Source organism: Pongo pygmaeus, chromosome 2 (assembly GCF_028885625.2).
Source record: "Pongo pygmaeus isolate AG05252 chromosome 2, NHGRI_mPonPyg2-v2.0_pri, whole genome shotgun sequence".
NCBI classification, from domain to species: Eukaryota; Metazoa; Chordata; class Mammalia; order Primates; family Hominidae; genus Pongo; species Pongo pygmaeus.
In genome coordinates this window covers 114,288,375-114,311,607 of record NC_085930.1, presented here as the reverse complement: position 1 = coordinate 114,311,607, position 23,233 = coordinate 114,288,375, and the positions used below count along the sequence as shown (strand labels likewise).

The 23,233-nt window shown below is 45.3% G+C and overlaps 1 protein-coding gene and 2 non-coding genes across 3 annotated transcripts; all 3 read left to right on the top strand.

The window, feature by feature from the left end:
- Positions 1–5,970: 5,970 nt before the first annotated feature.
- Positions 5,971–12,309, top strand: RPSA (ribosomal protein SA). Its single transcript, XM_054481582.1, has 7 exons — positions 5,971–6,629; positions 7,485–7,650; positions 8,468–8,586; positions 10,619–10,864; positions 11,520–11,648; positions 11,766–11,931; positions 12,145–12,309. The coding sequence occupies exons 2-7, from the start codon at positions 7,518–7,520 to the stop codon at positions 12,237–12,239; spliced, it is 888 nt and encodes a 295-aa protein (XP_054337557.1). The 5' UTR covers positions 5,971–6,629; positions 7,485–7,517; the 3' UTR covers positions 12,240–12,309.
- On the top strand, positions 8,253–8,402 carry LOC129034402 (small nucleolar RNA SNORA62/SNORA6 family). The gene has a single exon (XR_008501881.1). It is a non-coding gene; the product is annotated as a small nucleolar RNA SNORA62/SNORA6 family (small nucleolar RNA).
- Positions 10,919–11,072, top strand: LOC129034401 (small nucleolar RNA SNORA62/SNORA6 family). Its single transcript, XR_008501880.1, has one exon. It is a non-coding gene; the product is annotated as a small nucleolar RNA SNORA62/SNORA6 family (small nucleolar RNA).
- Positions 12,310–23,233: the final 10,924 nt, after the last annotated feature.

The window sequence follows — 23,233 nt, the reverse complement described above, 5'->3', positions numbered from 1 at the left end:
AGCGTTTTTTTTTTTTTTTTTTTTTTAAATGGTTCCTTCTTGGCTTCCTTAGATTTATTAAAGCACATTAGAGGTGGGGCTCTGTGGGAGGAAAATAGTCAGATGGTGACTAAAGATAAGGCTGTGTAGGGCTACAGCCAAAAGAAGACACAGAAGCAAAGGTTTCAAGCTGTATTACACTCGCTTTCTAAGAATACATGATTATGAAATCTTTCAAGCCATCACAATAGGAGAGCCAATGGTCTACTGGTCCTTCATTCATATCGCTCAGATGGAGCAATTGCCAAGATTTTGCCACACTTGCTTCTCTCCCCTAACTGTGTCCCCTGCCCCCGCCACTCCTTTTTCTTTTTTTTTTTGAGATGGAGTCTCGCTCTGTCACCCAGGCTGGAGTGCAGTAGCGTGATCTCGGCTCACTGCAAGCTCCGCCTCCTGGGTTCACGCCATTCTCCTGCCTCAGCTTCCCGAGTAGCTGGGACTACAGGCGCCAGCCACCACGCCCGGCTAATTTTTTTGTATTTTTAGTAGAGATGGGGTTTCACTGTGTCAGCCAGGCTGGTCTCGATCTCCTGACCTCGTGATCCGCCTGCCTTGGCCTCCCAAAGTGCTGGGATTACAGGTGTGAGCCACTGCGCCTGGCCTCCTTTTTCTTTTATGAAGCTTTTAGAGACAGATCCCAGACATCACATAATTTCACCCTTGCATACTTCAATATGCATCTCTAAAAATTATGGACTTTTTTTTTAACATAAGTATGTCATTACCCCACCTGAAAAAATTTAACACATTTTTTGCATATCATCCATATTCACATTGCCCAGACTGTCTCAACAATGATTTTTTACAGTTGGTTTATTTCAATTAGAATTCAAACAAGGTCCATACAAGGCATTTGGTCTTTTATTTATTTTTTAGAAACAGGGTCTTGCTCGTCACCCAGGATGCAGCGCAGTGGTACAATCATGGTTCACTGCAACCTTGAACTTCTAGGCTCAAGCAATCCTCCCACCTCAGCCTCCCAAGTAGCCGGGACTACAGGTGCACGCCACCACACCCAGCCAGTTTTAAAAAAATTTTTTTGCAGAGACAAGATCTCACAATGTTGCCCAGGCTGGTCTCAAACGCCTAGCCTCAAGTGATCCTCCTGCCTCAGCCTCCCAAAGGATTGGGATTACAAGTATGAGCCACCACACTTTGCTGGCAGTTGGTTTTGAAAATCTCTAGGCTGGGCGCAGTGGCTCATGCCTGTAGGCCCAGCCCTTTGGAATGCCAAGGCTGACAGATCGCTTGAGCCCAGTAGTTTGAGACCAGCCTAGGCAACATAGTCAAACTCTGTCTCTACAGAAAAATTAAAAAATTAGCCAAGCATGGTGAGGCACATCTGTAGTCCCAGCTACTCAGAAGGCTGAGGCAGGAGAATCACTTAAGCCCTGAAAGTCAAGGCTGCAGTGAGCCGTGATCAGGCCACTGCACTCCAGCCCAGGTGACAGAGCAAGGCCCTGTCACAAAAAAAAACCTCTTTATTCCAGGACACCACCATTTTCCCCACTTTTTTTGTTCTACATTGTCTTTGTAGGGACCGAGGGGACGGGGTAACAAGACAAAGTTAGAGGAACCTTGATTCTGAAGCAGTGTCTAAGGCCTCTCTAGGCATATCAAAGGGCTAGTCTTTGAGGTAACGCATTCTCAGCCCCAGTACCCTGTAAAATGTCCTATTTTCTGAATTTGTTTTCTGATGGTTTTAGCTCATTTCTGTTTCACACATGTTCTATAAACTGGATGTTACCTTGGAGGGCTTGATTACATTTAGGTCTATCCAATTTCTTAGGCAAAGGAAAGACCAGAGCTATAGATTCTAAGTGGTGGAAAGTCTGAAAAGGCATATAAGGGTTTCTCACTTAGCAAATGTATGAGTGCAAATGAAACGTTCTGTTCACTTCATTCAGTTGCTTCCTCCCAAGAGAAATGAGGAGAGGCTGAAATTTCTTTAACCAGCAGTTAGAAAGGATAAATAATTTTGAGGCAAACCAAGGTTAGAGTGAGTCAGTTCTGAGGGCCCAATCAAGACAGGGAACCCAGCAGTGACTCTGGGAGGTTGCAAAACTGAAACCTGCTCACCAAGGTTATGCCTTATGCCCCTTCCATATACTTCTGGCTGAGCAGTGTGCATTTATAACTTGTTGGTTTTTTTGTTTTTTTGAGACAGGGTCTCACTCTATTCCACAGGCTGGAGTACACTGGCACAATCTCAGCTCACTGCAGCCTCGACCTCCCAGGCTCAAGCAATCCTCCCACCTCAGCCTCCCAAGTAGCTGGGACTACAGGCATGCATTACCACACCCAGCTAATATTTTTGTATTTTTAGTAGAGACACGGTTTTGCCATGTTGCCCAGGCTAGTCTCGAACTCCGGGGCTCAAGGGATCCGCCCACCTCAGCCTCCCAAAGTGCTGGGATTACAGGTGTGTGCCATCACGCCTGGCCTTCTAATTTATTGTTGATATTAAATGTAACAACCAGGCTGGGCACAGTGGCTCATGCCTGTAATCCCAGCACTTTGGGAGGCTGAGGCGGGCAGATCACAAGGTCAGGAGTTCGAGACCAGCCTGACCAACGTGGCGAAAACCTACCTCTACTAAAAATACAAAAATTAGCCGGGCATGGTGGCACGCGCCTGTAATCCCAGTTACTTGGGAGGCCAAAGCAGGAGAATCGTTTGAACCTGGGAGGCGGAGGTTGCAGTGAGCTGAGATCGTGCCATTGCACACCAGAGGGAGACTCTGTCTCAAAAAATAAATAAATAAATTTAACAACCAGCAGGGCACAGTGGCTCACACCTATAATCCCAGCACTTTGGGAGGCGAAGGCGAGTGAGATCACTGGAGGTCAGGAGTTCAAGACCAGCCTGGCCAACATGGCAAAGCCCTGTCTCTACTAAAATTACAAAAAATCAGCCAGATGTAGTGGTGTGCACCTGTAGTCCCAGCTATTCGGGTAGCTGAGGCAGAAGAATTGCTTGAATCTGGGAGGCAGAGGTTGCAGTGAGTCGCAATTGCACCACTGCACTCCAGCCTGGGAGACAGCAACTCTGTCTCCAAAAAAACAAAAAAAAAAAAGAAGGAAAAAAACATTTAACAATCCACTGTGTCTTAAATTTCAGCTTTTGTCACCACTCCCTCCAAAAAAAGCTGCCTCAATGCAACAGCCTCTAGGTAGAACTAGCTTCTAAGTTCTCCTTCTCTGCTCCTGGGAGCCATTAGCTTAGGTAGTCAAGAAATACCCTAGGCTGGGCGCAGTGGGCTAGCACTTCGGGAGGCTGAGGCGGGCTGATCACTTGAGGTAAGGAGTTCAAGACCAGCCTGGACAACAAAGCAAAACCCTGTCTCTACCAAAAATACAAAAACTGGCCAGATGTGGTGGGTGGACCTGTAGTCCCAGCTACTTGGGAGGCTGAAGCTGGAGAATTGCTTGAGCCTGGGAGTGGAGGTTGCAGTGAGCCGAGATCACACCACTGCACTCCAGCCTGGGTGACAGAATGAGACTGTCTCAAAAAAAAAAAAAAAAAAATTACTTAAAATAAAGAAGAAATACCCTAGAGTCTAGAATCGTGGTTTTTAAACTCAATATGGCCACACATTGGAATCATCTGGAAAATGTTGGGGCTCAGAAAATGATACCCCTGACTGAATAGGGCACTTTGGCATGCTGAATGCTTTGAATTAAAGAAAATTGAAAGGCTTCTGAAATAGCGTCAGAACCAAGGTTTCTTTCTGACCTTCCCCTAACTCCATCTCTCAATCCCCTCTTTTCCCAAAGCATCCAGAGGGGCTTTGTCTGAAGTTCCCTTATCTGAATAAGGTAGGTTCCTCCAGAATAAATACAATAGTCTTAAAACTTCCTCCCTAGGAATCTCATCAGGTAACCAGGAAATATTAACCACTGGGAAGAGAAAAGACTAAAAGTCATCACCATGCCCAGACAGACTCTTCATCTATTTTTCTGAGGACAGCTCTTGAGAGATTTTCCAGGAGACATTATTTGCCTAATAAGGCAACCTTTGGTCACAGTGAAGTTCCTCCCCTCACCCTTTGCTGCTGTTTCCCCCAGAGCTCACAGGATCTTTGTCTCAGGCAAATTTTCTGTCCTTTGAACTCATTCCTATCCTTCCAAAAATCACTTACTAGCCCTCTAAATTGTTTACCATCCCATCTCCCTTCCCTGTGAAGTAGATGCTATTTAAGCTTCAGCCATCTGGCCCTTCTTTGAGTCTTATATTTCATATGGCTCCTGTGCATAAGCACATTAATAAATGTGTATGTTTGGCCTGGCGCGGTGGCTTATGCCTGTAATCCCAGCACTTTGGGAGGCCGAGGTGGGCAGATAACCTGAGGTCAGGAGTTCAAGACCAGCCTGACCAACATGGAGAAACCCCATCTCTACTAAAAATACAAAATTAGCCAGGTGTGGTGGCGCATGCCTATAATCCCAGCTACTCGAGAGGCTGAAGCAGGAGAATCGCTTGAACCCGAGAGGCGGAGGTTTCGGTGAGCCGAGATTGAGCCACTGCACTCCAGCCTGGGCAACAAGAGCAAAACTCCGTCTCAAAAAAAAAAGTGTATGTTTCTTCTCCTGTTAATTTGTCTACTGTCAGTTCATTTTAGCAGTGAACACTCAGAGGGTGGAGGGGAAGCCCCTACAGGAACTTTGAAAGCTACTGACGCTTGGGTCTCACTCAGAGATTGATATATTCAGCCCAGGTATAAGATTTTAAAAGCTCCCCAGGTGATCCTAATGCCAAGGCTGAGACCCCTGGAAGAACCCTGCAGAGCTGCACTCACTACTCAGCAATCCCAATCCACACTTGAAGGGTTAAGCAGGAGTACGTTTGGGCGCAGGGGGCAGGGCATTGTTTTGGGACTCAGGGGCCTCTGAGGAGGCTTGTGGCCTGAGTTTCTGCCAACAAACTTAAAGCCTCCTCTTTCCATAACAAAGCGTAGAAGTGGGAGGCATTTGCAGCAAGGGGCTGTGACTTCTCTGAATTTGCCCCTCAAGCCCCAGGTGCTTCAGCCTTGGTGGGTGATGAAGCAGAGCAGCCTGGGGGTGACCTGTTCTAGGGTCCAAGGGTTTCCAGGCTCCTCCGAAAATCATACTGGCTTCAGTGGAGCTGCAGAGCCACTTGCAGGAGAACCTGGATGTGCTGTCCTATGGAAGAGTGGCCATAAGGGTCTACGAGTTCATTTTAGGGTGGGCTCAGAAATCAGACTGGCTCAGCAGGCCCCAGAGAGGAACCTGCACTTTTTTTTTTTTTGACGGAGTCTTGCTCTGTCGTCCAGGCTGGAATGCAAGTGGCGCAATCTCCGCTCACCACAACCTCTGCCTCCTGGGTTCAAGCAATTCTCCCGCCTCAGCCTCCCCAGTAGCTGGGATTACAGGCATGCACCACCACGCCCGGCTAATTTTTGAATTTTTAGTAGATACCGGGTTTCGCCATGTTGGCCAGGCTGGTCTCTTGAATTCCTGGCCTCAAGAGATCCACCCGTGTCAGCCTCCCAAAGTGCTGGGATTACAGCCACCGCGCCCGTTCAATTAACTCCTATTTTTTTGTTTGTTTTTTGGAGACAGGATTTCGCTCTGTTGCCCAGGCAGGAGTGCAGCGGTGCAATCACATTCACTGCAGCCTTGACCTCTAGGCTCAAGATATCCTCCCGCCTCAGCCTCCTGAGTAGTTGAGACTACAGGCACGCACCACCATGCTTGGTTAATTTTTGTATTTTTTGTGGAGATGGGGTCTCCCCATGTTTCCCAGGCTTGTCTTGAACTTCTGAGCTCAGACAATCCACCCACCTCGGCCTCCCAAAGTGCTGGGATTACAGGCACAAGCCACCGCGCCCGGCAAACTTATCTCCTACTGATGGATATTGCAAAATTTTTCTTATACCAAAAAAAAAAAAAGATAGATAGATATAATCCATACCATCTGTTCAATCTTGTCCTTTTTAACTTTTTCAGGGAAACTTCCCCCAGGTGATAGATGGATAGATACATGAGATAGATATAACGCATACGATCAGTTCAATCTTGTCCTTTTTAACTTTTTCAGAGAAACTTCCCCTAAGTGGACATTTAATTTGAATTACGTCCTGTTAAACTGTTCTCCAGGAAAATAAAATAAAATAAATCTCCAAGTTTTTGTTTACCTAAGTTTGTTGTGTCGAACAAACCTTCCTACTTTTCAGGTAACAAAACGGCAGCTTAGGCGAGAAAGCCGCTCATACTCGCAGGTACAAGGGCTGGGTAAGAACGCCCCGCCTCGCTGACTAGCTTCAGTTCCGCGCTCTGGACAGGAATTATGCACAGGGCGTCGCTGTGGCACTAGAAACCCCAAAGTCACAAGCGCCCCAGATCCGACCAGGATGCCGCTATTGGCTACAGCCCAGAAGCCCGCTCCTGCGCAGCAAGCCCGCCTTCCTGAAGAAGGAGCCCAGTCCCGGCAGCGTTCTTCTCCGGCTCCGCCTTCTTCCGCTCGACTTTCTTTGCCATTGGCTGACAACGGAGTATATAAGGACGTCATTTCCTGTCTCCTGTCCTTTCCGCGCTATCTGCAGAGGGATCCATACGGCGTTGTTCTGGGTGAGTTCCATGTAGCGTCCCTGGCGCCTCCCAGGGCTAGAAAAATGAGCTTTTCCTGCTCAGATGAAGGGTGCGAAGACTAGTGATGAAAGCCGGTCAGACCGTGTCTGTCTCCCGCCCGGCGCGCCCCACCTTAGGCCTGCGGCCCGCACGTGGCCAGGCTCGGGCCGCGGGTTCCCAGAGTGCCCCGGGAGCGGGTGGAGGCCGCCCTCCAGCGGAGGCTCGGAGCTGGGGTTCGGGCCAGGCCGCGGGTGGGCGGGAGTGCAGAAGCGGGCTAACATCCCGTGTTGCTATCCCTTCGGAGCCCCACACGGCGGTGAGTCGAGGCCTAGGCGCTGATTTACACCAGCTACTTGGGCTGGTCGGGTTTTCCCATTCGCGCTGTGCGGGTCAGGAGTTAAGGTTCTCGGGTTTTTAGACAAACAAGTGGTGACAGCACAGCGAAGTAATTCCAGAGCACTCGCCTACAATCTGCTTGAAAATACCTGAAACCAATTCATATCTTTTTTGTTTTTAGTTTGCATATTCCAAACATGGCTGCTCTTTTATGTCTAGTTGTTAACTTGGCGCATCCGCAACTTTTCCTTAATTCCTATCTTGAGAAGTGTTGAATTTCCATTCGCTAATTTCGTTTAGTTTTATTACTCGGTTACAGTGCCGTCCACACCATTTCCTCAGTAAGATGTGCGCTGTTCCATAATACGCGACATGTATCGGTTAACTTTCTGTTTATCCTTAACTACACTGTAAGCGCAATGCCTGACAGTGTAGCAGATGGAGTTTTTGGTTACTTTTAAGGGTGTACCCCACTTAACTCAATGGAATGAAAAGAAATAGATTGCTCTCTTATTTCAGATTCCCGTCGTAACTTAAAGGGAAACTTTCACAATGTCCGGAGCCCTTGATGTCCTGCAAATGAAGGAGGAGGATGTCCTTAAGTTCCTTGCAGCAGGAACCCACTTAGGTGGCACCAATCTTGACTTCCAGATGGAACAGTACATCTATAAAAGGAAAAGTGATGGTTAGTCATTGCTTTAATTTTTTGTTACTCCAGCTGTAAGTACAAGTTTTGAGCTTGCTATTCTCGTGGTTAGTTCTGGGTAATTTCTTTGTATCTTCCTCAAATGAAGCCAGACCCCTAGGTTGAAAACATACTTTAAATAAATGTTCTTGTTATTGGGAGAAAAGATTTCTGCTCCAGGGGAAGAATATGTCAGTTGCCTGAGTTACGGCACTTGGGTTGGGTCATGAACATGAGAAAGTTCATTGGCTGAGTTTCTAATAGCTCGCATAGTGCCTTCAACTTCATAGGTACTTACACAGGCTATTGAACTGAATTTTGAGTGGAAAGTGGGGTAAGAGGTGGGAATGAACAATATGGTTTGGAAGAACCAGAGGATGGAAGGCATTAAGTTGGCTAAGGCACTTACTTATTCTAGAGATAAAGCTACCAAGGACTTGGGAGTGACGTGCTGTAAAGGAGTTTTAGGATGAATCTTGCATCAGTGCAGATGATAAAAGGGAAAGAGTGGCGGAAAGCCAGGAAGTGGATTCTTAAGAACCACTGATGGAGTAAGTACAGGGAAAGAGAAAGGAAAGATGGATTTAGCCAACTGAATCTAGGCTGCACACTATTAAAGCTCAGGGTGGAGGCCAGTCGTGGCTCATGAACTCTGAGTGTCGGAAGTGTGCTACATCAATGGCAGGATTTTCGCTAACACCAGTAGAGCTTGCCTCTATGACTGGAGTTTGGTAGTACTCGCTGCCACATAGAGTAAACTTGGGAAGAATGTTTGCACAGCCAGGTCAAGTGTTAAAACCCTTCTGCTCTCACTTAGGCATCTATATCATAAATCTGAAGAGGACGTGGGAGAAGCTTCTGCTGGCAGCTCGTGCTATTGTTGCCATTGAAAACCCTGCTGATGTCAGTGTTATATCCTCCAGGAATACTGGCCAGGTTTGTGGAACAGTGGTTAGTTTTTATATTATAGAAATAAAGCTTACAGACATTGTGAGACGTACAGAAAGATATAAGAAAATAGAAATAACTCAGGCTGGGCGAGGTGGCTCACACCTGTAATCCCAGCACTTTGGGAGGTGGAGTCGGGCTGATTACAAGGTCAGGAGATCCACACCACAGTGAAACCCCGTCTCTACTAAAAATACAAAAAATTAGTGGGGCATGATGGCGGGTGCCTGTAGTCCCAGCTACTTGGGAGGCTGAGGCAGGAGAATGGCGGGAACCCGGGAGGTGGAGCTTGCAGTGAGCTGAGATGGCACCACTGTACTCCAGCCTGGGTGACAGCGAGACTCCATCTCAAAAAAAAAAAAAATAGAAAACTCAGACTCCACTGTTAGAGATTTTAAGCTGGACTGAGCCATAGAAATCACCCTTATGATTTTTTTTTTTTTTTCTCCTTCAAGACAGTCTCTCGCTCTGTTGCCTGTTGCTCAGCCTGGAGTGCAGTGGTGTGATATTGGCTCATTGCAACCTTTGCCTCCCGAGTTCAAGGGATTCTCCTGCCTCAGCCTCCCGAGTAGCTGGGATTACAGGCATGTGCCACCATGCCTGACTGATTTTTGTATTTTTAGTAGAGACATGGTTTTACCATTTGGCCAGGCTGGTCTTAAACACCTGATCTCAAGTGATCCTCCCACCTCGGCCTCCCAAAGTGTTGGGATTACAGGCGTAAGCCACTGCGCCCAGCCTGTAAGACCTTTTCAACATAAATGCTGGGCATCTGGCAGTATGTTGAACTTTATAATTTCATTTTATGTAGACTTGTGCCACTAAATATCTAGAAATTGTATTAAAGTGGCTTATCACATTTTCCCATAGTCAAAGTTTTTACCTTAAAACGATGAAATACTGGGTCAGAAATTTTTTAAGAATCTTAGTTAGCCAGTCATGATGGCAGTCATGATGGCATGCACCTATAGTTCCCGTTAATTGGGAGTCTGAGGCAGGAGATCCCTCAAGTCCAGGAGTTGGGGGCTGCAGTAAGTTATGAGTTTGCCACTGCACTCCAAGCCTGGGGCACAGAGTGAGATCCTGTCTCTTAAAAAAAAAAAAAAAGGCCAGTCATGGGTGGCTCATGCTTTTGTAATATGGGTACTTTGTGAGGCCGAGGCTGGTGGCTTGCTTGAGCCCAGAAGTTCGAGACAAGGGTGGGCAACGTGGCAAAACTCCGTCTCTACCAAAATTAACAAAAACGAGCTGGGTGTGGTGTTGCGTGCCTGTAGTCTCAGCTGAGGCTGAGGTGGGAAGATTGCTTGAACACAGGAGGTTGAGGCAGCAGGGAGCCAAGACTGTCCACTGCATCGCAGCCTGAGTGACAGAGTGAGGCCTTGTCTCAAAGTGAACCTTTGCCAACTTGAATGAAAAAATACCTTAATTTGTATTTTTAAGAAATGACTAGTTACTAAAACTTGAATCTTTTTTTTGCCACAGCTCTATTTTAAGAATTTTTCTGTTGAGAAAACTAGTAGATTTCTTGAATTCTAAGAGTTCTAACAGGGATTTTGTTCATCTTAACTATTTTGACAGATTAAAAATTATGTAGTAAAGACTTTAATTCAATGTTGACAGGACAGGTTCCCATGCGTGTTTTTGCAGAGGGTTATTCCTGAAACTGACATGTTACTGGGACCACGTAGTTTGGTACACAGTAGAAAAAAGGCAGTTTTGGTTATTGCTGTAGAATGAATTGAGTGACAGTTCTTGCTTGCTTGAGAAAAATATACTGAGCATCTAGATTGGGCCAGGTAGTGTTGCTATGTGCTTGGGATATATAGTAGAAAAACAAGCCTGTCTTTTAATGTATGCAGGAAATCTCTGGAGAAATAAGAGAGGCTAAGGAAAGCTGGGTATGTGCCTGCTTTACATGGAGTAGTAGTGATTAAGTTGGGCAGTTCCCAGAAGTGCTTCCTGGGTGCCAGGATTGTTGCTATGAAATATTGAGTACCACTAACTTTTAAATTCTTCAAAGAGGGCTGTGCTGAAGTTTGCTGCTGCCACTGGAGCCACTCCAATTGCTGGCCGCTTCACTCCTGGAACCTTCACTAACCAGATCCAGGCAGCCTTCCGGGAGCCACGGCTTCTTGTGGTTACTGACCCCAGGGCTGACCACCAGCCTCTCACGGAGGCATCTTATGTTAACCTGCCTACCATTGCGCTGTGTAACACAGATTCTCCTTTGCGCTATGTGGACATTGCCATCCCATGCAACAACAAGGTAATGATTTTATGATCTAGAGTTTGTGAATGCATGCTCTAGAAAAAACATTCCTGTGCACATTGTTAGAGCTTGGAGTTGAGGCTACTGACTGGCCGATGAACTCGCAAGTGTAGGTAGTGTGCTACATGAAGGGCAAGTTTTTCGCTAACACCACAAGGGTCTCTGGCCCAATGAGTGGAGTTTGATAGTAATTCTTGCTACAAGTGTAACATTACTGCATGACAGCTTTGTGGAGAAATGAACACATTTGGAAAATAGTATGTTTTCTTCTGCCTTTGTCCATGTTTCTTGCTCAGGCCTCAGGCACTTGGTCTTTGTTTTCACACCAACTTGATGGGTTCTACTATAAGATTCTAAAAAGGTGGGTTGTGTGTGGTTCAGTTTGGTTGATTTGTAACCCTAGTTGTGCATAAGAATTGCCCAGATTTTTTTTTTAAATGCTAGTGTCCAGGCATTTTTTTTTTTTCAATCCCTATGATTCCAGTATGCAGACAAGGTTGAAAATCCCTGATTATAATGCTCCCTGTTACAATTGCTTTTAAACTAAGAGATGTTTGTACTTTTGGTACTTAGATGATGTAGGAGCCAGGAAGGTGCTTGCTGTTTGGGTTTGACCAAGTGTCACTTTTTAATAATCTACCACTCTTGGCAGGGAGCTCACTCAGTGGGTTTGATGTGGTGGATGCTGGCTCGGGAAGTTCTTCGCATGCGTGGCACCATTTCCCGTGAACACCCATGGGAGGTCATGCCTGATCTGTACTTCTACAGAGATCCTGAAGAGGTAAGCTTCTCCAAAGGCTTGTGGTTACATAAGCAAATTGGACAACTTGGACTGTGCTTCTAGGAAGCAAAATTTGTCAGTCCCTGTAAGTCTTTCCTCTTTTTTTTTGTAACCCAGATTGAAAAAGAAGAGCAGGCTGCTGCTGAAAAGGCAGTGACCAAGGAGGAATTTCAGGGTGAATGGACTGCTCCAGCTCCTGAGTTCACTGCTACTCAGCCTGAGGTTGCAGACTGGTCTGAAGGTGTACAGGTGCCCTCTGTGCCTATTCAGCAGTTCCCTACTGGTATGTATCAGGATAGGGGTGCATCAAGCTGATATTTTGCAGCTTCTCAGTTTTATTCTAACTTTAATGATCTCTGTGGCTTTTATACTAGCTTTAAGAGGTTTTCATCCTAGTGTGCTATAGCATCTGATAGACTGCTGTTGGGAGTGGGGTAAGGAAAAATACTACATTGAGGACAGAGCTGATGGCTTTTTTTTGGTATTCTCTTAACAGAAGACTGGAGCGCTCAGCCTGCCACAGAAGACTGGTCTGCAGCTCCCACTGCTCAGGCCACTGAATGGGTAGGAGCAACCACTGACTGGTCTTAAGCTGTTCTTGCGTAGGCTTTTAAGCAACATGGAAAAATGGTTGATGGAAAATAAACATCAGTTTCTAAAAGTTGTCTTCATTTAGTTTGCTTTTTACTCCAGATCAGAATACCTGGGATTGCATACCATAGTATAATAATAAATACATGTCTCGACATGAGTTGTACTTCTAAAGCCCACTGTAGATAGTGTATATTGCTTTTCACTTGAGAATTTCCCTGAGCTTCCTTCCTGTGTAGAGAACATCTGTGCCTTGAAAATGGATATAAGTGGTTACACATACTTAGTTGGTAACCTCAGGAATACTTTTCCGAGGCCCTGATGATCTTGACTTTTATTAGCATTTGCGTAGGTAAGTTCTATAGAGCTTAGGTTTTTATTTTTGAGAGTCTTCCTGTCACTTAGGTTAACTATTCCTGGAATCCTTGGAGAGGCGATGGCCCTTCCCCACATTGAGAGACATTAATTGCCCCTCTTGTCAGCTTGCCTGCAGGTTCTGGGAGAGGAGAGGTATGTATGTATTAAAAAAAATGTAATGCTCTCCATATTTGTCTTTGCCGGGGAGGGGGTTGGGGAGACAGTCTTTTCCTGTTGCCCAGGCTGGAGTACAGTGGCGTGATCTCAGTTCACTGCAACCTCTGCCTCCTGGGTTCAGGCGATTCTTGTGCCTCAGGCTCCCGCGTAGCTGGGATTTCAGGTGTGCACTGCTACACCTAGCTAATTTTTGTATTTGTAGTAGAGATGGTTCTGCCAGGCTGGTCTCCAACTCCTGGCCTTATGTGACCCGCGCCAAAATGCTGGGATTACAGGCCTGAGCCTGGCCATATTTGTTTTTTATGTATTAATGCTGGTGGGTTCATCCTAAACGGATTTCAAGATTTTCATTGCCTATTTAAAAAAATACTCTTGGCTGTCATGTTGGCTCACCCATGATCCCAGCACTTGGGAGGCAGAGGCAAAACGATTGCTTGAGCTCAGGAGTTCAGGACCAGCCTGGGCAACATGGTAAAACCCCATCTCTCTTCAAAAGATAAAAAAAAATTGGCAGGGTGTGATGGCATACTCCTATAGTACCTCAGCTACACAGGAGACTGAGGTGGGAGAATCACCTGAGCCCAGGAGTTGGAGGCTGCAGTGAGCTGTGATTGAGCCCCTGTATACTCTAGCCTGGGTGACAAAGTGAGGCCCTGTCTCAAAAAGATAATAGAGACATTTCCATAGATTGGATTGAATGCAGATTTTGAGATGGCCCGAACTGATTTACATGGATTCATACGTTCTCTTGGAAAATTTACAAAATACATGTACATGTGACCACATTCCCAGGGCTCCTTCCAGTGGTGCTGAGGCAGTGGGGACACTGCACCCTCAAGCATTGTCTTCATGGGAAGCCTGCTTATGGCTGTAAGCAAAGCTGGGAAAATCTGCCCTATAATGTCTCCAAGTGGAATGGCATTCAGTGAGATTTATGGATCCTGAAGTTGCAAGTGGTTAGCAACACTGGTAGAGATTGCTGGAATCAGGATGGTGGGAAGCAGGGACAGTGTACCAGAAGGCTACTGGCCAACAGGGGAGCTGGAGAAGCATTGCGAGGTGGTGTGAGCCTGGAGTAAGGTATACTAAGCTCATTTATGAGCAGGTTCTGGGTGGAGTCTGTTCAGCGAACAGAGAACCTTGGCATTTCCGGACACCTGAAGACATTGTGGAAAACATCCGTTGTGACTATCCAGCAACCTCCAGGATTACCCCATCTTACTGGGGTCCCATGCAAACCCAGCTTCTCCATAGACTTGTGTCCTAGTGCCAAGCACCTCCAGTCAGGAGACCTTGGTAGCATTCTCAAAGCAGTTCCAGAAAGTCTTTTTCTAGATTTAATGTTAGGGAGGAGGTAGTCTCCCTTGGTGCAGGGTTCATTCATGTTCATTAAATGGAAGCCAGCAAATACTAGAGGGGATTTCTCTGAGACCCACTCAGCTGGGGTCAGCCTTCCCTGGCAGGCCTTAACCTTTTCGTAACCTTGTATATCTGAAAATAGGATCCTCTCCCCAACTCCACTCCCCTGGCCCTGCCCCATATCACCAACTGCTAGTGGATTCTGGCTCAGGTCTGGGATCACCATGCTCTCATGGGACCCAGCAGCTGCCCATGGCTGCAGAGTCAGTGTCCCCAAGCTGTCACCATCTGGAATAGCCATCTTAAACTAGCCAGTTCAAACTGAGTTTTCTCTTGCCTGGTGGTGCCCACCTGATGTAGGGCAGCTCATGAGCACTGCTGAATCAAAGTGACAATCTGTGCCCCCTGGGTGTTCAGCAGCCTGCTACTAGCAACTTACCCCCAGTGGTGTTTGCAGAATTGAGTCTTCTGACTGCTGTGGGCCCATGCCTAGCATGAGGCCATTTTTAAGGTGAGGGAGAAGCCGTTCCTTCCTTCACTCCTAGGCACTGCTCTTGCTTTGGCCCCGTGAGCCGCCTCCCTTCTTTCCCTGGCACATCTCCATTTCCTTCTACACAGGAATTGGTTTTCCCTCATTAAGTTATTCAATTCCCTTGTTCAGCCTGATCTTACAAATGCAGCTTGCTCTAAATATTTTACTTGATCACAACTTCAAGCTCTTCATACACTTCTGGGCAGTTTGTCTTCTATGCTTAATAGAAACTGAATCCCACACAGAACTCTAGTTTCTCTTCTTCCTTTACTTTCCTAAGTAGCTTAGGGACTCCTTTCTTAGGACTGTGTGCAATAAACACATTTTTTCTAGTACATTCCTAATGTAAGGGCAAATCTGAGCATCCTCATTGAAATCAGCCTATCACAAAAGCTGGCACTTGGTAAATACTAGTAAGTACTGAGTGAATAGAAAAAGTTAAGAATAAATCTGAGGGCTAGGTGGCTCACGCCTGTAGTCTCAGCACTTTGGGAGACTGAGGTGGGCAGGTCACCTGAGGACAGGAGTTTGAGACCAACCTGGCCAAAATGGAGAAACCCCATCTCTACCAAAAATACAAAAAATTAGCCAGGCCTGGTGGCGTGTGCCTGTAATCCCAGCTACTTCAGAAGCTGAGGCAGGAGAATCGCTTAAATCTGGGAGGTGGAGTTTGCAGTGAGCCAAGATCCTTTCATTGCACTCCAGCCTTGGCAACAGAGCAAAACTCTGTCTCAAAAAAAAAAAAAAAAAAATCAATCAATCAATCAATCGGAGGCTGAGTGTGGTGGCTCATGCTTGTAATCCCAGCACTTTGGGAGGCTGAGGTAAGAGGATCACTTGAGGCCTGGAGTTTAAGACCAGATTGGGCAACATAGCAAGACCCCATGTCTACAAAAAATTTTAAAAATTAGCTGGGTGTGGTGGTGTGCACCTGGTCGCAGCTACTTGGGGGCCTGAGGCAGGAGGATCACTTGGGCCCAGGAGTTGGAGGCAGCAGTGAGTTGTGAGTGCCACCACACTCCAGCCTAGGCAACAGAGCAAAACTGACTCAAAAAAAAAAGTATAAATCAAGATACTTAATGTTAATATTCAAAAAAAGTGGGAGAGGTAAGTTTCATTTGGCAAACCTGAAGCTCCCAACAGGATTCAAGGTGCCCACTCTTGCTTGTTGTTCAGGAGCACATCAGCACGATTAACGGGTGGCCATATCACCTGCTCTCAACTTGGGTGTTTGATCAAGTTCCCTGCTTGGTCAAAGACAACAGCTTCACATAGTGTTTTGAGAATGCGCTGCACTCCCTGAGGTCAGCTTGGGTGTGGTCTTCTGGTGTGCTAGTTGGTGGGACTGGGTCTGGTCTGCGCCATGGCCCAGCACCAAGGACACCTTTGCATAACCAGTTGTCCTGTGAAGGGACTGGCCCACTGTCAACATTGACATGATGGGCTGCATAGTGAGGTGGATAGTTTGGGCTTTAGAATTGGACATACTTGGGTGATGACAGCCTTGCTTGGGCCACTCCTAGTGTGTGGTTCTGGTCAAGGGACTATGTCTCTAGCCCAAGTGGCCTCACCATCAAATGGGATGATTGTGGGCTGCTGTGATTCATTGAGATCGTCCTGCACAGCAATTAGTCTGGGTTTGGCATGTAGTGAATACTGCTCGTATGCATCGCATTGTCTTTCCTTAGTACTTGCTTTAAAAATAATTTATATGTAAAATGGATCATACATGCAAATAGTTTAAAAGACATATCCATGCATTCTTGAAGAGTAAGAATCAAGTTAAAGCCTCTGCAACTGTGATGCAGGTTATGAAAGGGAAAAGTGCCAGGACCAGAGAAAGCATCTGTGTGTCCCTCCCTGCTCCTCTCAGGTCAGAGAGCTCCTGCTCCTGTGATAACCTGGTTGACTTTATTGTTTCCCCACTTATGTATGTGCTTTTAATCATGAATTATTTAATTTTCCTGTTTTTGAGCTTCCCATAAATGGAACCTTAGCACATCTTCTGTGTGATCTGCTTCTTTCCCTCAATGTTGTCTCCGCTTTTTCTTTTCTTTTTTGAGACAGAGTCTCTGTCGCTCAGGCTGGAGTGCAGTGGTGTGATCATGGCTCTCTGCAGCCTTTACCTACTGGGCTCAAACGATCCTCCCACCTCAGTCTTTCAAGTAGCTGGGATTACAGGTGCGTGTCACCATGCTCAGCCAATTAAAAGAATTTTTTTTTTTTTTGTAGAGAGGAGGTTCACTATATTGCCCAGGCTGGTCTCAAACTCCTGAGCTCAAGTGACCTTTCTGTTTCAGCCTGGGACTATAGGCATGAGCCACTGTGGCCCACCATTTGGAACATTTTTGATAGATCCTTGTGCAAAGTTTTCCCCTGTCGGTTTTAAACTCTAGTTTCACCAGATAATATCAAATGGTTTCGCAATCACATATAAAATCCTACAAAAACATAGCCATAACCTGTAGGCAGCAAGTCACCCAGATGCCGAGGCAAGAGACCGAGGACACGAGCTGTTCCAGTATAATAAAATATAAAACAAGAATAGTTGTACCAGATATAGATCTTAGATATGATTATGTATGAGTATCATTAATCATTAGTTTGTAGCAATTACTCTTTATTCCAATATTATAATAATCCTCGCTCTATAATCATAACCTAGGAAAAACCAGGCCATACAGAGATAGGAGCTGAGGGGACATAGTGAGACGTGACCAGAACACAAGAGTGTGAGCCTTCTGTTATGCCCGGACAGGGCCACCAGAGGGCTCCTTGGTCTAGTGCTAATGCCAGCGTCTGGGAAGACGCCCGTTGCCAAGCGAACCATGGTCTAGTGGTAGCGTTAGTGTCAAGGAAAAACACCCGCTACTTAGCAGACCAGGAAAGGGAGCCTCCCTTTCCCTGGGGGAGTTTAGAGAAGACTCTACTCCTCCACCTCTTGTGGAAGCAGGCCCGCCCGCAGTTATCCGGAGGCCTAACGTTATGTCTCCCTGTGATGCTGTGCTTCAGTGGTCATGCTCCTAGTCCGCCTTCATGTTCCATCTTGTACACCTGGCTCTGCCTTTTAGTTAGCAGTAGCAAATTAGTGAAAGTACTAAAAGTCTCTGATAAGCAGAAATAATAGTGTCAGCTGTTTCTCTCTTTCTCCTCTCTCTTTCTGCCTTGGCTGCCAGGCAGGGAAGGGCCCCCTGTCCAGTGGACACGTAACCCATGTGGCCTTACCTATCATTGGAGATGGCTCACACTCCTTATCCTGCCCCTTTGTCTTGTATCCAATAAATATCAACGCAGCCTGGCATTCGGGGCCACTACCAGTCTCCACGTCTTGGTGGTAGTTGTCCCCCAGGCCCAGCTGTCTTTTCTTTAATCTCTTTGTCTTGTGTCTTTATTTCTACGCTCTCTCGTCTCCGCACACGAGGAGAAAACCCACTGACCCTGTGGGGCTGGACCCTACAATAACCCTTAGGACTTTCTGTGGAGAACACTGTCTTCATTGTTCAGAATTGCTGCTTCTCAAAAATCGGGTCCATCTATGCAGTCTGATCCTGACCTCTCCATTTTTCTCCCTGCTTTTGAGTGTCCCTGAGTCAATGCCACACTAGCCTATTTACTAGAACTCTATAATCTATTGTGGTATCAAGCAGGGCAATCCTCCTATCTTCTTCCTTTCCTCCAAGAGAGTCTTGGCTATTATTGATGCTTTTGCATTGTCATATACATTTTCAAGCCAACTCCAATTGCTTAGTCCAGTTCCACTATAAAGCCCGTTGGGATTACATTGATTCTATAGAGCAATACTGACTGATTTACACTACTGAGTTTTTCAACCCATGAGCAATCTGTATATTACTCCATTTTCTCATTTTTATGTCCCTCAATAAGGTTTTATAATTTTTCCTGTAGAAGTTTTGCATGTCCTTTGGTAAATTTATTTGTAGGTAATTGAGACATTTTAAAATTGTTCCCTTTTGGGAAACTATTATTAAGGATCCTGTTGGAAAAGCTCAACCTCATATTCTAAATAACACGATAGGCCGGGCACGGTGGCTCACGCTTGTAATCCCAGCACTTTGGGAGGCCAAGGCGGGCGGATCCCGAGGTCAGGAGATTGAGACCACGGTGAAACCCCGTCTCTCCTAAAAATACAAAAAATTAGCCAGGCGTGGTGGCAGGCGCCTGTAGTCCCAGCTACTCGGAGAGGCTGAGGCAGGAGAATGGCGTGAACCCGGGAGGCAGAGCTTGCAGTGAGCCGAGATTGCGCCACTGCACTCCAGCCTAGGCTACAGAGTGAGACTCCGTCTCAAAAAAAAAAAAACAAAAACAAAAACCCACGATATCCAGTGGTAAATGTCACTATTTCCATGGGGTTTCTGACCCAGCCTGAGCAATCCAGAGCTTTTCTGCAAGGCAGGGATGAGATTGCTAAACTCCATCCATGAAAAACCTGCTTTAAGCCTACAGGTAAAACATTCTATTTAATAGGGCAGGGCAAGCTGCACTTCTGAAAATGCTAAGTTCAGCAGGCTTCTTTTAGGAATAGTGCCAGAATTAGCCAATTCTACTTTGAAAAGAATCTCAAGTAAAATAATAAGAAGTCAACATTCAGCAAATATTTATTAAGCACTTACTCTGGACCAGGCATTATTACGAGCAATGGGGATAGAGCAGTGAATGAAGACAAAGCCTGTGACCTTGTGGCAGTTATCTGGAGAGGCAGATAACAAGTGAATAATTTATTTACTATGGAAACAGAAGTGAGGATGATGGAAACATGAGGAAAACTTTTGTCTAAAGCAAGAATCACAGGCATCAGCCTATAGAAACGGGACAAATGGAGAAAATCACTGGAAAGAATGACCGCAAAGAAACCCCTCCAGAGAGAAGAAGTCTCAGTCCAGCCTCACACCAAGTAGAGCCTCATCAAAACATTCTATTCTCATGGGGAGTTGGGGGCCTGTACCAGAGGCCATGAAGTCTCTTGGAGTCCACGCTATGTGAGTGGTATGTATCTCCACTGCCCAACCCATAGAAAACTCACCTAAGTTTTCTCTCTTCTCTCCTATAGATATTTTTGGAAATGAGTTGGGGACAAGGAAAAAGCTATAATTGCACAGACATCTACCCCACTTCTGCCTCCTGCTGCACTCTCACTGAGAGACAATGGTCCAAGAAGCACTCTCCCCTCTCCATGGCTGGCTAGCTAGGTTCACACTGGTGCAAAGAGCCCTCGACATTGCCAGAAGTGTGCATCATCATGTCCCAATGGTAAGGCCCTCTCACCACCTCTCCTCAGCGACTCAGCTCTGCATTTTCTTCCATCCAATACTCTTATCTCAACCCAAGGGGTGTCTTACATTTATGATGTGCAAAAGAAAGGTACAGTCTTTAGCATGAGAAAGTAGTCCCTTAGACCATCATGGTGGCACACAAGACTGCACAGGCCATCAAGCCTGAAGAAATGAATGGGCTAGTTTGACATTTGTTTCAAAATCCCTTATAGGGAAATTTTTTTTGGTATTACTGTATATCATTTCATATAGATATATTTCTTTTAAGTAAGTTGTCTTTTTAAGACAATGTCTAGTTATTGACAATGTGCTTTTGCCATTTAGAAATAAAGAATATGATCATTGCAATTTAAAACCCAATGAGCAGACAAAATAATAAGACACTGTTGTAGAAGGGTTTGATGAATTAGAAAAAATATATGAAAACAATTATTCATAAGGAGAACAGAGAGAGGAGGAAAAAAAATACAAAAGAGGAGATACAAAGAGAGTAAAATTAGAGAGTCAAACTGTCTAATTGGAGTTCCAGAGAGAGAGAAGAGAGAATAAAGAAGTCAGTATCAAATAGATATGACTGAGAAATTCTCGTGAATCTACAAATAGATATGATCTGAAATTCTCATGAATCTACAAATTCAGGAATTCCAATGTGTAGTAAGTGGAAATGGTTTTTAAAAACCCATTCTTATTTACATTGTTAAAGAATCCTGAAAATGCCAAAACCAAAAGTGTTCTTGAAAGAAGCCAAGGAGAAAAGGAAGGACACCTGACTGTTCCCCATCAATGGTGACAGCTAGGGGACAGTAGAATGAGAAAAACAAATGGCTAACTGGCTCTGTCATTCAAGAATTAGGACAATATAATGACTTTTCCAAAAAACAAAAGTTAGTAAGGAAAAAAGAAAGTGAAGGCAAAAGAAAGCTGCGGCCAGGATGAACACCAATGTTTATGAGGATTTCTCAGTCATATCTATTGAACACCCATGTTCATCCTCCCTTCTTCCATACTAACAGAGCCTGTGAGTTTTCACTGGGCACAGGCTGAAAAGCTGGTGCCTCACATTACATGGTGGTGAAATGTGGGGTCAGGTTTTGGAGCCTGCATTGCTTTGGAGGGTAAACCAAAATTTGATCAAATCTGTGGCATTAGGAAAATGGTAGGAGAGATCCAGAGTGACGGTCTGTGTGACTCTTGGCTGCTTTAAGCACAGTCCTGTGAGAGACAAGAACTCTGGCTAGATCTGGCCAGCCTACAAGCAGAAGTGAAAGGACCTAGAATTGTGCTAATGCAGGCATTTTCTGTCTTGGTCCGCAATATACAGAGCCAAACACTATTTACCCACCTCAAGCAGTTATGAGCTATGTATCTGAAGGGGCAGACTCCACAGGAGATAACACTCTTGCCCTTTGGAAAGGTAGCATGCATTAAGGTGAGATTAAGGTAAGGTTAAAGGAGTTGTTTTCCATTCCAAACCTACCTAAACAAGAAAAAAGTCCCAGCCTGAACAACATGACAAAACCCCATCTCCATATAAACATACCAAAATTACCCAAGTGTGGTGGCAGGCACCTGTAATCCCAGCTACTCGGGAGGCTAAGGCAGGAGAATCACTTGAACCTGGGAGGTGAAGGTTGCAATGAGCTGACACTGCGCCACTGCACTCCAGCCTGGGCGACAGAGCAAAACTTCATCTCAAAAAAAAAAAAAAAATGAAAAAAGTCTGGCAAAATCAGATAATGGTAACAAGGATTTGGAACAGGAACTCCTATACTAGGTGGTGGGAGTATAAATTGGTACAGTTTGGCATTTTTTAGTAACATAAGCATCTACATTATTGCTCTTGAAGGTATACACTAAAGAAAATCATGCACATTTGCACTAGGATATGTGGACAAGAATTCTAATTGACAAACTTGGAAGTGGCTCTCGATCCATCTACAGTACAGTTGATAAACTGTTGTATATTTATACCACAAAGTGCCAATCAGTGATGAAATTAAACATATCATGGCTACATGCAATGACATGTATGAATCTTACAAATTTGAGCAAAATAAGTGTAACAGAATATTATTCCTAATATGTGATTCCATTTGTAAAAAGTTCAAAAACAAGCAAAGGTAAGCTATATCTACATCTATATCTCTATCTATATCTATGTCTATGTCTATGTCTATGTCTATGTCTATGTCTATGTCTATATCTATATCTATCTATATATTTTTTTGAGATGGAGTTTTGCTTTATTGCCCAGGCTGGAGTGCAGTGGTGCAATCTCAGCTTACTGCAACCTTCAACTCCCAGGTTCAAGCGGTTCTTCTGCCTCAGCCTCCCAAATAGCTGGGATTACAGGTGTGCACCACCATGCCTGGCTGATTTTTGTATCTTTAGTAGAGACGGTGTTTCACCATGATGGCCAGGCTGGTCTCAGACTCTTTACCTCAGGTGATTCACCTGCCTTGGCCTCCCAAAGTGTTGGGATTACAGGTGTGAGCCACTGGACCCAGCCTAGCTATATTCTTTAGAGATATATTCCTTGGTGGCAAACATTAGACTGTGTAAATCAGTAACAAGGTTTCTAATATATGGGGTAAAAAACAAGCAAGATAAAAGCAATCAACAAAATATTTACAAAGAGTATAGGCTGGGTGTGGTGGCTCATGCCTGTAACTCCAACACTTCGGGAGGCCAAAGCAGGAGAATCTCCTGAGCCCAAGAGTTCCAGACCAGCCTGGGCAATGTAGCAAGACCCTGTCTCTAATAATAATAATAAAAATTTTAAAACGGGTATGGAGGTTATGTGAAAGATAAACTGTTTTGAGGTCTTTGTTAATGAGAGAGTTTAAAATATCAACTTTAGACCATAAATGTCTCTCATTCTACATGCTTATCTTAACATGACATTGTCACTCTCCCATGGGTGGAATCTATGTCCCCTCCCTTTCAGCCTTGGTAGAAGTTTCAACTTCCTCAAGTAGTAAGATAGAATGGAAATGATGCTATGTGTTTTTCAAAGATATGCCATAAAAATGCCATTCCCTTTTGTCTGGGTCCCTTGGGACATTTGCTCTTGAAACTCAGCCATCTTCCAGTGAGGAAGCCTGAGCAGCTGGGGAGAGGCCGATATGGAGAAGAACCAAAGTCCCCAGTCCCCAGCCCCAGACCAGCTGAACTCCCAGCTAACATCCAGCACTAACTTGCCAGCCAACAGAATGACCCGTATTGAAAGTGGATTGTCCAGCCCCAGTTGGAGCCATCTCAGCAGTTGCCATGTGGAG

Bases quoted from the DNA above. Each gene is read 5' to 3' on its own strand.
- RPSA (XM_054481582.1), top strand. From the start codon at position 7,518: ATGTCCGGAGCCCTTGATGTCCTGCAAATGAAGGAGGAGGATGTCCTT. The intron at 10,865-11,519 runs GTAATGATTTTA...CACTCTTGGCAG, and splicing joins CCATCCCATGCAACAACAAG to GGAGCTCACTCAGTGGGTTT. The intron at 11,932-12,144 runs GTATGTATCAGG...TTCTCTTAACAG, and splicing joins TATTCAGCAGTTCCCTACTG to AAGACTGGAGCGCTCAGCCT.